Genomic DNA, 18,105 nt, shown 5'->3' with positions numbered 1-18,105 from the left:
CTTAGCCTCGCTCTTCCACGCTGCCCTGGTGCGGTGGCAGGGGGTAATAGGGTTGGGGTTGATGTCAGCTTATAATGCCAGCTGACATCAAGCCCAGGTTAGTAATGGAGAGGCGTCTATAAGACACCCCCATTACTAACCCCATAGTCAAAGTTAAAAAAAACACAAACACCCAGAATAAAGTCCTTTAATTGAAATAAAGACACAATCCTTTATTGTTCTAAATTAAACCATACTTACCATCACGCCCATTCCAGCTGAAGCCAACGATCTCCTGCAATAAAAGAAAAATAATAAAGCAACCTCATCCTTACCTTTCCATGGTTCCCACGACAGCTTCAGCTCTGCTACATCGAGATGACAGGCTGGACCGCAGCAGAACGCTGCCATCCAGCCTCTCATCCCGCAGACACTGAGAAGCGCAGGCTTGCTTGCGCTGCTCAGCGTCTCTCTGTGACGACATCCAGATGAGCCGAGTTCATGTCCAATGAACTCGGCTCACCTCATGCACGTCACTGACAGCGTGGGAAAATTCTCACGCTGAAGCGGTGAGTGCAGGAGAATTCTCCCACGCTGTCAGTGACGTGCATAAGGTGAGCTCATGTCCAATGAACTAAGCTCACCTCCTGCACGTCACTGACAGCGTGGGAGAATTCTCCTGCACTCAGCGCTTCAGCGTGAGAATTCTCCCACGCTGAAGCGCTGAGTGCAGGAGAATTTTCCCACGCTGTCAGTGACGTGCATAAGGTGAGCTCATGTCCAATGAACTCAGCTCACCTCCTGCACGTCACTGACAGCGTGGGAGAATTCTCCTGCACTCAGCGCTTCAGTGTGAGAATTCTCCCACGCTGAAGCGCTGAGTGCAGGAGAATTTTCCCACGCTGTCAGTGACGTGCATGAGGTGAGCCGAGTTCATTGGACAATAACTCGGCTCATCTGGATGCCCTCACAGAGAGACACTGTGGAGCGCAAGCAAGCCTGCGCTTCTCAGTGTCTGCGGGATGACAGGCTGGATGGCAGCGTTCTGCTGCGGTCCAGCCTGTCATCTCGATGTAGCAGAGCTGAAGCTGTCATGGGAACCATGGAAAGGTAAGGATGATGTTGCTTTATTATTTTTCTTTTATTTCAGGAGATCGTTGGCTTCAGCTGGAATGGGCGTGATGGTAAGTATGGTTTAATTTAGAACAATAAAGAATTGTGTGTTTATTTCAATTAAAGGACTTTTTTCTGGGTGTTGTGTTTTTTTTAAATACTTTACTAGAAATTCATGGTGGTCATGTCTAATATTGGCGTGACCCCATGAATTTCGGGCTTAGGGCCAGCTGATAATGCCAAGCTGGCCCTAACCCCTTTATTACCCAGTGAGCCACCGCATCAGGGCCCTGGATGAGTTGGGTACAGCGCCAGAAGATGGCGCTTCTATGAACGCGCCATTTTCCGGGGTGGCTGCGGACTGCAATTTGCAGCAGGGGTGGCCCAGAAAGCTTGGGCCTCCCTGCGCTGCGGATTCCAGCCCCCAGCTGCCTAGTTGTACCTGGCTGGACACAAAAACAGGGCGAAGCCCCACGTCAATTTTCTTTAAATTATTTCATGAAATAATTAAGAAAAAAAGGGCTTCCCTATATTGTTGTGTCCGGCCAGGTACAAATAGGCAGCTGGTGGTTGGGGGCAGCCCGTTCCTGCCTGCTGTACCTGGCTGGACACAAATATAGTGCGAAGCCCCACGTCAATTTTTTTTAAATTATTTCATGAATTTCCTGAAATAATTTAAAAAAATTGAAGTGGGGCTTCGCACTATATTAGTGTCCAGCCAGGTACAGCAGGCAGGAACGGGCTGCCCCCATCCACCAGCTGCCTATTTGTACCTGGCCGGACACAACAATATAGGGAAGCCCTTTTTTTCTTAATTATTTCATGAATTTCATGAAATAATTAAAAAAAATTGAAGTGGGGCTTCGCACTATATTTGTGTCCAGCCAGGTACAGCAGGCGGGAACGGGCTGCCCCCAACCACCAGCTGCCTATTTGTACCTGGCCGGACACAACAATATAGGGAAGGCCTTTTTTTCTTAATTATTTCATGAATTTCATGAAATAATAAAAAAAAAAGTACGTGGGGCTTCGCCCTATTTTTGTGTCCAGCCAGGTACAACTAGGCAGCTGGGGGCTGGAATCTGCAGCGCAGGGAGGCCCAAGCTTTCTGGGCCCCCCCCGCTACAAATTGCAGTCCGCAGCCACCCCGGAAAATGGCGCGTTCATAGAAGCGCCATCTTCTGGCGCTGTACCCAACTCATCCAGGGCCCTGGTGCGGTGGCTCACTGGGTAATAAAGGGGTTAGGGCCAGCTTGGTATTATCAGCTGGCCCCAAGCCCAAAATTCATGGGGTCACGCCAGTATTAGACATGACCGCCATGAATTTCTAGTAAAGTATTTAAAAAAAACACAACACCCAGAATAAAGTCCTTTAATTGAAATAAAGACACAATTCTTTATTGTTCTAAATTAAACCATACTTACCATCACACCCATTCCAGCTGAAGCCAACGATCTCCTGCAATAAAAGAAAAATAATAAACCAACCTCATCCCTACCTTTCCATGGTTCCCACGACAGCTTCAGCTCTGCTACATCGAGATGACTGGCTGGACCGCAGCAGAACGCTGCCATCCAGTCTGTCATCCCGCAGACACTGAGAAGCGCAGGCATGCTTGCGCTCCTCACTGTCTCGCTGTGACGGCATCCAGATGAGCTGAGGTCATGTCCAATGAACTCGGCTCACCTCATGCACGTCACTGACAGCGTGGGAAAATTCTCACGCTGAAGTGCTGAGTGCAGGAGAATTCTCCCACGCTGTCAGTGATGTGCATGAGGTGAGCTCATGTCCAATGAACTCAGCTCACCTCCTGCACGTCACTGACAGCGTGGGAAAATTCTCCTGCACTCAGCGCTTCAGCGTGGGAGAATTCTCACACTGAAGCGCTGAGTGCAGGAGAATTCTCCCACGCTGTCAGTGACGTGCAGGAGGTGAGCTGAGTTCATTGGACATGAGCTCACCTTATGCACGTCACTGACAGCGTGGGAAAATTCTCCTGCACTCAGCGCTTCAGCGTGGGAGAATTCTCACGCTGAAGCGCTGAGTGCAGGAGAATTCTCCCACGCTGTCAGTGACGTGCAGGAGGTGAGCTGAGTTCATTGGACATGAGCTCACCTCATGCACGTCACTGACAGCGTGGGAGAATTCTCCTGCACTCACCGCTTCAGCGTGAGAATTTTCCCACGCTGTCAGTGACGTGCATGAGGTGAGCCGAGTTCATTGGACATGAACTCGGCTCATCTGGATGTCGTCACAGAGAGACGCTGAGCAGCGCAAGCAAGCCTGCGCTTCTCAGTGTCTGCGGGATGAGAGGCTGGATGGCAGCGTTCTGCTGCGGTCCAGCCTGTCATCTCGATGTAGCAGAGCTGAAGCTGTCGTGGGAACCATGGAAAGGTAAGGATGAGGTTGCTTTATTATTTTTCTTTTATTGCAGGAGATCGTTGGCTTCAGCTGGAATGGGCGTGATGGTAAGTATGGTTTAATTTAGAACAATAAAGGATTGTGTCTTTATTTCAATTAAAGGACTTTATTCTGGGTGTTTGTGTTTTTTTTAACTTTGACTATGGGGTTAGTAATGGGGGTGTCTTATAGACGCCTCTCCATTACTAACCTGGGCTTGATGTCAGCTGGCATTATAAGCTGACATCAACCCCAACCCTATTACCCCCTGCCACCGCACCAGGGCAGCGTGGAAGAGCGAGGCTAAGTGCCAGAATTGGCGCATCCTATGAATGCGCCATTTCTGGGGCGGCTGACGGCTGGTGTTTCTAGCCTGGGAGGGGGCCAATATTCATGGCTCCCTTCCTGGGCTATTAATATCAGCCCCCAGCTGTCTGCCTAGCCTTTGCTAGCTATTAAATTAGGGGGGACCCCACGTCATTTTTTTTGGGGGGTCCCCCATTTTAATAGCTAGTAAAGGCTATGTATTCAGCTGAGGGCTGATATTAGTAGCCTGGGAAGCTCCGTGGGTATTACCCCCTTCCCAGGCTTCAAACATCTGCCCCAGCCGTCTGCTTAACCTCCGCTAGAGCCTAAAATTAAGGGGAACCCCACGCCAATTTTTTTAATAATAAATCCTTTATTTTAATACTAAATGACAAGTACAGTAACCAACACTATCACTGTACTTCATATATATGTGACTGACATGTTTCTATCTATCTAATCTATGTGTGAAGCTCTATTCTGTCTGTTATAAATTGTCGGGTACCGCTGCTGAATTGCCGGCCGGCTTTTTTAAAGAGACAGTGCATGAAAACACTATTATTTTTTTAAATAAATCCTTTACACTAAATGACAAGTACAGTAAGCAACACTATCACTGTACTTATTATATATGTGACTGACATGTTTCTATCTATCTAATCTATGTGTGAAGCTCTATTCTTTCTGTTCTAAATTGTCGGGTACAGATGCTGAATTGCCGGCCGGCTTTTTTAAAGAGACGGTGCATGAAAACACTAATATTTTTTTTAATAAATCCTTTACACTAAATGACAAGTGCAGTAACCAACACTGTCACTGTGCTTCTTATATGTGTGACTGACATGTTTCTATCTATCTAATCTATGTGTGATGCTCTATTCCTTCTTGTCTAAATTGTCGGGTACCGGTGTATGCCGCTGCTGAATTTGCCGGCCGGCTTTTTTAAAGAGAGTGTCTTCTGAGCAGTTTGTCAGCTTTTGGACACCTTTGCAGGTGTTTTCTATGTGTTTCTATGTGTTTTTGTTTGCCTGCCATTGGTTTTAACGGTGTTCGACGGTGTTCTAAGGCGTTCGACGAACAGTTCGACGAACAGTTCTTCGAACATCCCGGTGTTCGACGAACCGAACCGAACCCGAACACTACGGGGGTGGCTCAACACTATCTGTGATCCCTTCCAGCGAGCAGGTAACATGAATCCTGTCAGAACACTCACTTTCCCTTGCAGCAGTGTCTTTGACTCCATGCAGTTGCTGAGCTCCCGGGAAAACATTTCACCGCTCGTTATATGAAGACCAAGCGGATTCATAGTTTAGCACAGACTCTTTAAGTCTCGGTGCTCTAGGGACTGGACCCTGCCTTGTGTAGCTTGCCTTTGCAGAGAGTACACTTCTCTCCATTGCACAAGGAACTACTTCATGATTCTCCTTCTTTCTCACACTTCAGCTACAACTACTGAAGCACCTCCTCCCCTCTCTGAGGGATCATGCACAACTTCCTGGTTTGGCACAAGTGCACAATCCTCCAGTAAGGGATCGGGTAACAATATGTGTATGTAATGAAACCAGCAGAGAACTTACCCTCACCATAACTAGCAATACATATAAATTATATTACACATGCAGGCATTTTGTGGCGCTACATACACGGGCGCCACATATGAATGAAGACTATCAGGAATTGTGGTTCATGCAGTTTTGGTGACTGTGGATTATTTATACATCATAGTGTTATCACAGTGTCTCCCAAGATTGTTCCAGAGTGCTTTTGTAGTTTTTTCGGAACAATATACATGATTAGTTTTTCTTCCTTTTGTGGATTTTCCGGATCCTGGAATCAGACAGTGAAAACAGTGGTCTTTGTGTTTAAAGGCCCATATTTGGAGTTGACTTATATTTCACAAACTGAGCAATATCCATTGTATTTAGAGTAACCATATTAATTATTTATATTTCAATTTGTATATGACACCCACAAAGCTATAAATTATGTTTTGGGAATACCCCTAGTGAACTACAGTTCATAACACTCACCACCAGGGAAATTGCATCCTATGCCAACAACTGCTATGTGATCTTCTGCCTCCTCCATTCTGATCCTCTGGTTCTGAAAAATTATAGGTCAACAGATGAACTTACTGGCCGTATGATGGAAAGCAATTTTTTTGTATTTTGGTTGATAAAAACTAAGGCAGTTTATTCATTCCTATTTATTTCCAGAAATTATTAGAAAAAATAATCTTTGCTGCTATTCTATCATTTTGCAGTATTCTAGACCCTGCTGTCAACAGGTATAACTGCAAAATATTTTCTGCAATTTATATTGTCCTTGCATCAAAGGCTCATAGTTATTGTTGGACATAAGAGCGCTCAAATACTAATGTGTATTTATACCATATCTAAGTGGGAATCTGTCAGCTTGGTTTTGCTATTTAATCTGAGAGCGTGAGACAAGTAAAAAAAAAAAAACGGTATAAGGTATAACCTAGTAAATAAGTGGAAATTAAATACCATATTAAAACTTAAAGGAAATCTGTCACCCCTGGGAGTCATCAGGCCTCTACTATGGGCATACAGGTGATAGAGAAGTAAATCTATACATACTTGTATGGCCCATAGTAGAGGTCTGATTGCAGAGAAAAGTGTTTTTATCCCCTCTGTTTTCCACAGGCTTGGTGTCCGGGGGACACCAAGAAATCCCCACTTAACTGTTTATTAGTTCTTGAAATCATGCTTTCTCCAGTAATTTGTTTGGTACTTTACTTATATTGTATTTCTGGAGGAATCGGGGCTTTTGGCAGTAGTCAATTAATTACTGGAGAATCATGTTGCCTGGTCATTTTTATTGCTCAGTGAACTCTGGAAAAATAAAACCCAAACAACCATAACTGAATTTCAGTTTTTTAACAATTTCAACCCACTAGGATTATTTTTTCATTATTTTCAGTACATTATATGGTAAAATGAATGTTGGCATTCAAAACTAGAACTGGTAACACAAAAATAAACAGCCCTCATATGGCTATATCAATGGAAAAATGAAACTAAAAGATACGGGAGGAAAAAGAAAAGGTGCAAAAATGAAAAAAGAAAATAAAAACAAAATGTCTGGTCCCGACGGGGTTAGTAAACAAAGTGCATAAGAAAGATAACTACTTTCGTTATGCAATGATTAATATATATATATTTACACAACATAAGAAAATGTCTTTGTTTTAGCAGAAAAATAACACATTTAAATTTTAATGCAATTTACTTTTAGTAAAATTGTAAAAAACTCTAAAAAGCAAAATAGACAATGTTACTTTCCAGTAAATATTGTCTTTGCTGAAACTAAACAAAAAGAGTTAAGGTGGTACACTTTTATTATGTTCATAGAAATTTCCAAATCAAGTTTTCTAATCACCATAGAAAATAAAGTAAACAATGGCACGGTCGAGATAGAAATTAACGAGACTTCAGTTGCAAAATCAGTGCCCTCAATACTTACATGCCTGGGATATGGAGTGAGTGGTAAGAATCTAGTGGGATTCTCTCATTTTGTACTTGCAGTCCACTGGCCCATCCTTTAATAATTGAGCCAACTCAATAACTGGCTGAGATAAGCATTTCAAAGTGTTAAGAGATAGCTTTATATGACTTAAACTATAAATGTAACGTGTCAGGTATGGATGAGCACAACTTTGTAGCTGACTTGTCTACGAGTATGCAAATATTTCATTTAGTGATTCTAACTTCCTTATTGGATTAAAAACTGATTCCTGGACTTTAATTTCGTTCCATCACCACAGTCTTGAATTTCATAACATTTACACTAATCCTTCTTTTTAAGTTGGTATACACAGCATTTTCATATTTTCAAATAGAATTATCACAAATAGCAGCTTACCTTTTTACAGTCTTTCATTTGGACAAGTACCTAAGAGCTTCCATTTTTGCAGTTCATCCTAAAATTATATATTGTATAAAGTGAAAAGTTATTCAGATTTGTCGCTCTTTAGGATATGGCGACATTCTAAGGCTGTGTTCACATCTGGTCATTGCTTCTGTTTCTGACAGAAGCCACAATACAGTGTCCATTCCATCATACGACTGATGCCAACCTACTGCATTTAGGTGTGGTATCCAACATTTTGATGGGAAGAGTAGTTTTATATTTCTGATATCAAATCTGGCTGGATTGGCAGCAGGAGCTTATGCAGAGAAAAGTGTGGACAAACTCAAACATATGCTAAAAATCATATCCCAAAAAACAACACCCATTATAGATTTTCCAAGCACTAGTGGTGAGCAAATCAATTAAGGTCACATTAAATTTATTTAGTTATTTCACCAAATATTCTGGCTTTACTGGTTTAAACAAAACAAATATTGTCATGCTTTTTTGTATGATTTTTTTAGGGTCATAAAAATGTTGAAAAAAGAATACAAAAAATCTTAATACCCATTTTGTCTCTATCCTGTACTGGTTCCACAACTCCTGGCTACTGTCTTCTCTTCCATCTTAACTTTTTTTCATCTCCGGTGCTGACTAGACCTCAAGTGACGCATGTAGGGACATCACAAGAGGCATAACCACTGCCAGAGGAGCCAAAGACTAAAGAAATCTCAAGACTAAAAAGTGAAGAAGACCAGAGTCAGATAGAGGATGGGAACCATTGGTAAACAGCAGCCTATTTAACCAAAAACTTGAATTTCAGACTTTTTAGGTTACTCATAGGTTGTATAAACAGTTTAAAAACTATCTCTTTCTAGGATCAGTTGCCTGCCTAAGGCTGCGTTCACACATTGTGTATTTTCGCGTGCTTTTTTGCGCGTGCTTTATCAAAATACGCAATGTGCCTTGTGTCTGCCAGCAAAGTGAATGGGAAATTCACTTTGCCGTTCAGACACTGTGTGATTTTACGCAGCTCGAAAGCGCAGCTGCGTAAAGAATTGACAAGCGTCCTGCGCTTTCTCACTATTGTGCCCATTATAAGCGATGAAATTACGCAGCGGTGTTCACACACTGCGTAATTCCAGCGCTTTTTTATAGAGTAGCAAGAGAAACTATGGATACTCACCTATCCGATGGATGGGAGAGCCGTCCGGTCCAGTCCCGCCGCTTCCAGCATCTGCCGGTGAAGCAATCAGGTAACGGTAGCTTACCGGCTTCCGGTCAGCTGATTTAGAAGCCGGTCACGTGACATTCAGCTGATCGCTTCACGGCAGATGCTGGAAGCGCGGGACCAGACCGAACGCCTCTCCCATCCATCGGATAGGTGAGTATCCATAGTTTCTCCTGCGCCTCCATAAAAAAGTGCTGGAATTACGCAGTGTGTGAACACCGCTGCGTAATTCCATCGCATATAATGGGCACAATAGGAGAAAGCGCGGGACGCAGCTGCGTAAAGAATTGACATGTCAATTCTTTACGCAGCTGCGTAAAGAATTGACATGTCAATTCTTTACGCAGCTGCGCTTTCGCGCTGCGTAAAATCACACAGTGTCTGAATGGCAAAGTGAATTTCCCATTCACTTTGCTGGCAGACACAAGGCACATTGCGTATTTTGAAAAAGCGTGCGCAAAAAAGCACGCGAAAATACGCAATGTGTGAACGCAGCCTAACTGTTGTTTTTAGACAGGAGGTGCAAACAGAAGAAGCTGTGGCATTTTCACACAGGTGGGTGCAAAAATTATCCCTGTTTAGGGAGTATTAAGAGCTAAGAACTTTGCTAAATAAGGAAGCAATAGCTTTCACAAGTCATTCAAAAATTATACCTTTAATTAAGGAGATAAAACAGGTGTACTGTTTTGAACATGAGGAAGTAATGACTTCTCAACTAGGAGTGAAAAATGTCCCTTTTTGGGGATCTTCAAGAGATTTATCAATCACAAATTGATTAGGCAATTACAAAAACTTTTTATCAAATAGTCCAAAAGTTACTTCCTTTTTTTCAGGAGATTAAACAGTTGCACTCTTTTGAACGTGAAAAAGGTATTGTTTCTCAGCTAAGACTGAAAAATGTTCTCTTTATAACAAGCATAGGAACTTCCACACAAGAGAAGCCCGATCGTATGACTCACCACTAAAGCGACCAGACCTTTCAGTCACTGTAAAGTCACTAACAGCACATGTGGTATCTCCTGCTCCAGAAAAAATTGTAGAAATAGCAGATTTGGCCTCAGAGGATCTTTTCAATGCACATGATGCACAGCGCCTGTGCTAAGTATCGCTAATGCCAGCAACACCCTCTTCTGTTCACCTCACCTCCATCTCACACCTGTCTGGTGCCCAAGTTTTGTCCAACACAGAATAATAATCATTTATATTATCATCCTTGATTGATCCTTGTATGAAATGTCCAGCACTCCTTGCCCTCACCCCAATATTTGCCCTAGCTCAGATTGCTACTCCCACTGACAATGTCCAAAAAACTCTTCTTTATTGGTGTGATTGGAAAACACTCCAGTTGGTGAATTTAAAATGATATGGTAGTACATAAAACAAATAGTTTCAGGTTGTGAAACCCTGACTCATGTTACCATACAATTGTTTTATCTACTACCATGGCATTTTAAATTCACCGACTGGAGGGTTTTCCATTCACACAAATAAAGAAGAGTCTTTTGGATATTCGTGGATCTGGATTTTTCTTTATTTGCAATCATTCACATCCAAGGCACAGATGCTTCCTCTGCTCCAGATCTTGAAACAGTGCATGCGAGTGAGCTGGACTCTATTTTTACCACTAACAATGTCCCTACCACCATGACTTGCAGAGACTGTAACACAGCTTGGGATTAGAATGGAGTTCTCCATCTTCTCTGACATCATGTCTTCTGTGATCAAAGGCTGACTTTTCATCTCTTCTAAAAAAAACAACTGGAAGACGTTTTTCTGGTGAAATATCCTCCTAATTCGCCAAGATGCTGTGGTTTAGGGGACTATAAGCAAAATGGAAAGGTATCAATGATAAATCAGAAATTTCGCTATGTACAATATTAAGAGTTCTGACGACGGAAGAGGTAGACTGAGAAGAACACTGACTCCAGTGTCTTTTCAGAGGGTCGAATAACACTAGGGACATGTGTTTACACATAGATAAAGAAGTGGGAGAAGCTGCTTTTGTCCACAAGAAATACATCCTCACTTGAAATGACACTTTTGTCCCATTAAGAGAAATATTACATATGCAGCCAGTCAAGCCGGCACCAATGAAAAGTTAGGAATATCAGGGTGCATATAGATCTGATAGTGATGGGACATATAAGGGTGTGTATAGATCCGATAGTGATGGGACATACATTTTCAGCTTCAGGTCTAATAGGGGAAGAATATACATATTTTTTCAGAATTGTGACACTTGCCTATAAGCCCCAAATCCATAGTAACCAGATCGCTAACAACAGTTATGTCATGTTTGGTCTCTACAGAAAGGTAAAATTCTGATAAAAAAGTATGGCAGCGATCTCAAACTTCTGCGGTCGTCAGGAGGGAAGAGATCTCATAAGTTGGGAATTTCATAAAATCCTGAAGGGCTGAGAACATCACATAATACAGGCCATATGAGGTCATAAAGGAGGGAGTGTGTGAGTATAATTTAGATGCTGATAAAAGGTCAAGCCACATTATGATCTGTGTTCCTTTAGAGAGATGCACATGAGTGTATGCATGAACCCCGTTCACTGAACATCACCAATCGAAGTGCTCTCCTTCACAAGCTGAATCATCTCTGTGATCGGCTTTGTAAGTTTCTTTCATTATTCCTTTTTATTTTATGCAATTGTATATGTTGTATTGTTTTTAAATATAAAATGTAATAGTTCAAGTCCTTTAGTTCTGCAAACTGCACTTCGAAGCCATACACTTCCAGAAATCAGGCATCCAGTCAGCCTTTATAAATGACTTGGGAGTAGTCTTGGGTTATCGTGGAGTTCGCAGTGACCATACCAGGAGTATATACATATATCCATGCGTTGGAGGTGTATATACCATACGTTCACTGCTAGTTTCCCAATAACGGGCTTATTAACGGAAACAGCATGCGGCCTCCTCCATTAATCGTCGATCAATCACGTAATTGTCAGAACAATAGGTTGCTGCAGAGAGCTGTTCATGACAAAAAAAAATCACTACAGGTGGATCTGCGTGACCTCCTGGGCTGGTGATTTCTTGACAATCAACATGCACACTTTGGCTGCATTCACACATTGCGTATTTTCGCGTGCTTTTTTGCGCGCACTTTTTCAAAATACGAATGTGCCTTCTGTCTGCCAGCAAAGTGAATGGGAAATTCACTTAGCCGTTCAGACTAGAGATGAGCGTTGTTCGACTCGAATTGTTCGTCAATCTCAAAGCTGTTTTGGGCGGTGTTCGAGCCGTTCGGCGAACACGAACGATTTGAGAAAAATTCGGCTGTTCGAGGTTATGTTCGATAACTGTTCGTGCACCAAAATCATAACTGGATTTTTTCTCAGTAATGATGAAAATTAATGTTAATACGCAGTTTGAGTGTACAGCGGGGCGGGGGGAGGGGCAGGGGATGGATCTCTGCAGGAATAATGAAGATCTCCATTTTTTTTCTCTTTCCTGCATTTACAGTGGGGAGGTGCAATCTGTCAGCCTCTCAGCAGCGCACACACGGAGCGAAGTGCTTTTTTTCACACAAGCAAGGGCATGTGTCATTGGCAGTGTATGTCACATGTCCTTGCCCTATAAGACCCAGCCATTTTCCCCCTGCTGCAGCTGCGTGTTAGACGGCACCGCTGTTGCTGTGTGCGCTATACCTTGTTAATTTCAAGCCAATTTTCGCACAAATCTACAGATAGCTTGGGAGTAGGGAATAGTTGTGATTGCAGTCCTTTTAAGGACTAGGTTACAGCATTTCCTACGACTTTTATCAGGCAGGTCTGTGCTCTTAAATAGATAGATTGTGGGAGTAAAGACTAATTGTAATTGCAGTCCTTTTCAGGACTAGGTTACATCAGTTCCAATCAGTTTTTGCCAGGCAGGTCTGTGCCAGTGCTGTGCAAGTTTTTTTCACAGCATTTGGCTGAATCTAGCAAAGCTAATCCTTATTGGCCTATAGCAGAGTGTGTTAGTCAGTGGAGTAGCCTATCTGTGTTGCAAGATATACCACCTGTGTATAGAATACCAATTTTTTTACTGCACCTAGTGAAGTAAAATCTTTTGGGCATAGCATCATTCTATTAGTCCATCTATACTGACCTCCATCAGGTTGCAAATTGAATATAATTTTTTTCTGCATCTAGCTCTGAAAAAATATTTGGCCTTCTAGCAGTGTGTGGGACTTGGTCTATTAGTCCATCTATACTGACCTCCATCAGGTTGCAAACTGAATATAATTTTTTTCTGCATCTAGCTCTGAAAAAATATTTGGCCTTCTAGCAGTGTGTGGGACTTTCTCTATTAGTCCATCTATACTGACCTCCATCAGGTTGCAAATTGAATATAATTTTTTTCTGCATCTAACCCAGCCAATAGTTTTGGCCTAATACCACAGTTTGGCCACTCAGCTCTGCTCGGTTCCCATCCATTGTTTTTTTGTGCAAACAACTCCAGAGTTGTGAATTAGTTAACCACCAAAATGAGTGGAAAAAGGCCTGCTGCTGGTGGAAAGGGGAATAGGTGTGTTGGGAAGGGGAAAAAAGGCTGTGTCTGTGGGGTAGGTGTTAAAGCAACAGTAACATCTGCAGTAGAAAGACCATCTTCCAGCCAAACTAAAATGTCTACTTCTTTTAGCGGACAATGTGATAAGATCCCTTTCTTACGGCCACGCCAATCGCTACAAATTCCAGATGAGGCACAAAAACAGCAGGTGCTTCAACGGATATCAAGTGCTTCTTTAAGTGGGCTCTCCTCCACATCAACTTCAACATCACAAATACTCCAGTCCTCAAAGGTGTCACCCCAATCGCACTTGCTTCCTCACAGCTCCAAAATCTCCAGCTGCCCGTCTGAGTATGAGGTAGAACAGATGGTTGAGTCTGCAGAGCTGTTTACTCATACTATAGCCTGGGAATCAGAGGTCGACTCCAGCGCTTCTGTGAATCCAGACGAGGAAATGATCTGCACTGATGCCCAGAATCTTTATGAATCGGATCCAGGACCAGACGCAGAAGGTTCTGACCATAATGTAGACCCTCATTCCCAAACTGTAACTCCTGTTGGTGGAGACAACGAGGAAGACGATGATGAGACTCATGATTGCAGCGACAACTTTAGTTTTTTGTCAGGGCAGGAACAGGTTGGCTCTGAGGACGACGGGTGTGATAACGCACAGGGTGATGATGATGAGGTTGGAGATCCCACTTACTGTCAACCCACAGTCAGCCAAGAGATGAGGTCAGCAGAGGAGGTGGAGGAAAATGCTAGTGACGACGAGGTCAGGTTGCGCCTTCCTGGACAGAGACGTAGTACTGGAAGCACGTCAACAACTGCATCCTCAAACACAACTCTGCCTCTCACCACAAGTCGTGGTGGCTCTTCAGGTCGCATGGGTGCTAAGCCTTGCATAGCCTGGGCATTTTTTCAGATCGATAAAGATGACCCAACTCGTGTTATCTGTAACATTTGTCAGCAAAAGCTAAGTAGAGGCCAAAAAATACATAGTTTGAGTACTTCATGCATGAACCGGCACATGGACATGAAGCATAAGTTGCAGTGGGAAGCTCAGTGTGCTACAATGCGGCCTAGCCGGCCGGGCCAACCACCGTCTGCCATATCTTGTGCATCCGCGGCCTCTTCATCCTCTGTGACTGGGGGGACAGCAGTCACACCTGTTTTGGGGCGCAGACCTGCCACCTCTTTACCCGCAACAGCCAGCGTGATTGGCAGGTCATCATTTTCTTTGGAGGTGGTAACACCAGCTGGTGTTGAGCGCTGTCCGACATCGATAGCACCACCTTTGGATCAAGGCAACCTAACATGTCCGCCTGCATCTTCCTCACAGACCGGCAGTTTGCCGGGGACACCCTTATCAACCCCGTCTAAGCACAAGAGCCAGCCCTCGGTCCCTCAGATGTGGACAAGTAAAAGACCATTTCCTCCTAGCCATGAGAAAGCTAAGAGGTTGAATTTCACCATCTGCAAGCTCTTGGCTACAGAAATGCTGCCTTTCCACCTGGTGGTCACAGAGGATTTTCGAGACCTTATGTCCGTCGCAGTGCCCCAGTACCAGATGCCCAGTCGGCACTACTTCTCAAAGAAAGGTGTGCCTGCGCTCCACCAGCATGTCGCACACAACATCACCGCTTCTTTGAGAAACTCTGTGTGTGACAGGGTGCATTTCACCACAGACACTTGGATGAGTAGGCATGGACAGGGGCGTTACATGTCGCTGACTGGGCACTGGGTAACTATGGTGACAGCAGGACAAGGGGCTGCTGTCCAAGTCTTGCCGTCCCCACGAGTTGTGCGTCAATCCTCTTTATGTCAAAGTTCCTCCACTGCTTCTGCCTCCTCAACCTCCTCTCGGTCTTCCACCTGCACCCAAAGCCTGTCTAGTCATGCCACAAGCTTTCTAACTGCGCAGAAGGGATCCTGCACACCTCCTTACTATGCTGGCAGTAGGGCTCAACGTCATCAGGCGGTTTTTACATTGAAATGTCTGGGAAATGTGAGTCACACAGCTGAGGAGTTGTGGTCAGCTCTGGAGAACCAATTTCATGAATGGTTGTCTCCACTGGACCTGAAACCAGGGAAGGCCGTGTGCGACAATGCTGCAAACCTGGGTGCGGCCCTTCGCCGGGGCAATGTCACACACGTGCCTTGTATGGCTCACGTGTTGAACCTGGTTGTCCAGCAATTTTTAGCCCACTATCCCAGACTAGATGGCCTTCTGCAGAGGGCACGGTCGCTGTGTGCTCACTTCCGCCATTCGCATCCCGCAGCTCAGCGACTTACATCTCTACAGAAGTCGTTGGGCCTGCCACTTCACCGGCTAAAATGCGATGTGCCTACCCGGTGGAATTCAACTCTGCACATGTTGCAGCGACTGTGGCAGCACCGACAAGCCCTGGTGCAATACGTTCTGACGTATAGCCTGGGCCAACGAGATCCAGAGGTGGGGCAAATCACGCTGGAGGAGTGGTCTCAGATCAGGGACCTATGCACCCTTCTGCACAGTTTTGAAATGGCGACGAAGATGTTTAGTGCTGACGATGCCATTATCAGCATGACTATTCCGGTGATTTACATGCTGGAGCACATGTTAAACAGAATTCGGAGTCACGTGGTGGCACAAGAGGAGGTGGAGGAAGTAGAGGAGGAGGAGTTGTATGCGGAAGGGCTAACATCTGCAAGGTCCAGACGGTCGGCAGCACCAAGGCGGCAGGCATGTGAGGGTGGGGGAGATCGTTTTACCAGGGCGCATGTTAGCAGCCAAACTAGTGAGGAAGGTGCAGGAGCCCAGGAAGAAGTGGAGGACGAACTGATGGAAAACTCATCAGATGAGGGAGACCTTGATCACATTTCTGTTGTGTGAGGTTGGGGGGAGAGGACAGAGGAAGGAAGCATGATTGTTACCTCGCCACCAACACAACAGGGACTTGGTGCTCCTGGATGCGCAACACACATGAGTGCCTTCTTGCTGCACTACCTGCAACATGACCCTCGAATTGTGAGAATTAGAAATAATCCTGACTACTGGGTTGCCACACTGTTAGATCCCCGGTACAAAAGTAAATTTGCCGAAATTATTCCTGCCATAGAAAGGGATGCACGCATGCAGGAGTATCAGCAGAGACTGTTGTAAGATTCTGCATGTGCTTTTCCACAAAACACCAGTGGTGCACGTAGTGAATCTCACAGTTCCAATTTGCCAATCGTGGGACCGTCAAGTGTTCAGCACTCAAACCGTAACAGAACCACAGTATCTGCTGGTAACATCAATTTTGCGGAATCATTTCACCACTTTTTTAGCCCATCCTTTGCAAGGCCACAGGAGACAAGAAGTCTGACACATAGTCAACGCCTAGAGACGATGGTACAGGAGTATCTCCAAGTAAACATTGAAGCCATGACTGTGTCACTGGACCCTTGCTCTTTTTGGGCTTCCAATCTGGATAAATGGCCGGAGCTAGCCACTTACGCCTTGGAGATCTTTTCATGCCCCGCAGCCAGCATTCTGTCTGAACGTGTGTTCAGTGCTGCTGGTGGTGTGCTGACAGATAAGCGCACGCGGCTCTCCACTGATAATGTAGACAGACTCACGTTCATAAAGATGAACAAATCATGGATCCGAAACGACTTTTCTACCCCTGTGTCATCCTGGGGAGAGTAAAAGCTTGATGATTGGTTAAAATCACCCTACCAACCGTTTTAAGCTTTCAAATTACTAATCATGTTTATCTGTATCTTGGCTGGAAAATAATTTGGGCTTTGTAGCAGTGTGCAGCACTGATCCTATTAGGCCATCTATACTAAGCTCCACCAGATTTAAAATTAATAATAATTTTTAGCTGCATCTAGCCCGGAAAATAATTTTGGGGCTCCGAGATGCGCAAGACACATAAGTGCCTTCTTGCTGCACTACCTGCAACATGACCCTCATATTGTCAGAATTCGAAGTAATCATGACTACTGGGTTGCCACACTCTTAGATCCCCCAAACTTTTCGATCAACCTTTTCATTTTAATAAAGACCATAAAAATTGTCATTTTTGAAATTATAAGCATTAGCAGGTTATTAGAAACTGAAATCAAACAGTTTTCAACTCAAAACTTTATTCTAGGTGATGTTACATTTTCACATAGGACCCCTTGTTCGAAAGGAGCTTCTGAACTCTCTCGTCCATTGAATTTGTCAGGTTTTGGATGGTTTCTGCTTCAATTGTTTTGCATGAGGACAGAATACCCTCCCAGAGCTGTTTAGATGTGAACTGCCTCCCGCCATCATAGACACTCCTTTTGATGATGCTCCAGAGGTTCTGAATGGGGTAGAGGTCAGGGGAGCATGGGGGTCACACCATAAGTTTGTCCCCTTTTATGCCCATATCAGCCAGAGATGCAGATGTTTTATGTGCAGCATGAGATGGTGCATTATCATGCAAAAAAATGATCTTGCTGTGAAATACACGGTTCTTCTTCTTGAACCATGACAGGAAGTGCTGTTTGAGAAAATCCACATACATTATGGAGTTCATCTTTAGCACCTTCAGGGATCCTAAAGGGGCCGACAATCTCTCTCCCCATGATTCCAGCCCAAAACATTACTCCACCTCCTCCTTGTTGGCGCTGTAGCCGTGTTTGCGTGGGGTGTCCATCAACCAGCCATCCTCCACTCCATCCATCTGGACCATCGAGC

General features: G+C 44.2%; 1 protein-coding gene across 1 annotated transcript in view; it reads right to left on the bottom strand.

Annotated features, from left to right (window-relative positions):
• Positions 1-7,421, bottom strand: part of LOC141265026 (mycolipanoate synthase-like) — a 43,368-nt gene extending 35,947 nt beyond the window's left edge. Inside the window, exons 1-2 of the mRNA XM_073677565.1 lie at positions 7,286-7,421; positions 5,830-5,902 (exon numbers count right to left, since the gene is read on the bottom strand). Of these exons, the coding sequence (XP_073533666.1) occupies positions 5,830-5,887 (58 nt within the window). The 5' untranslated portion in view covers positions 5,888-5,902; positions 7,286-7,421. The remainder of the gene's footprint in view (positions 1-5,829; positions 5,903-7,285) is intronic.
• Positions 7,422-18,105: the final 10,684 nt, after the last annotated feature.

The sequence above is a fragment of the Phyllobates terribilis genome, unplaced genomic scaffold (genome assembly GCF_046119375.1).
Source record: "Phyllobates terribilis strain yellow unplaced genomic scaffold, ASM4611937v1 Scaffold_4__5_contigs__length_816908805, whole genome shotgun sequence".
In the NCBI taxonomy this organism is placed as follows: Eukaryota; Metazoa; Chordata; class Amphibia; order Anura; family Dendrobatidae; genus Phyllobates; species Phyllobates terribilis.
This window is presented reverse-complemented; position numbering and strand designations above follow the sequence as displayed.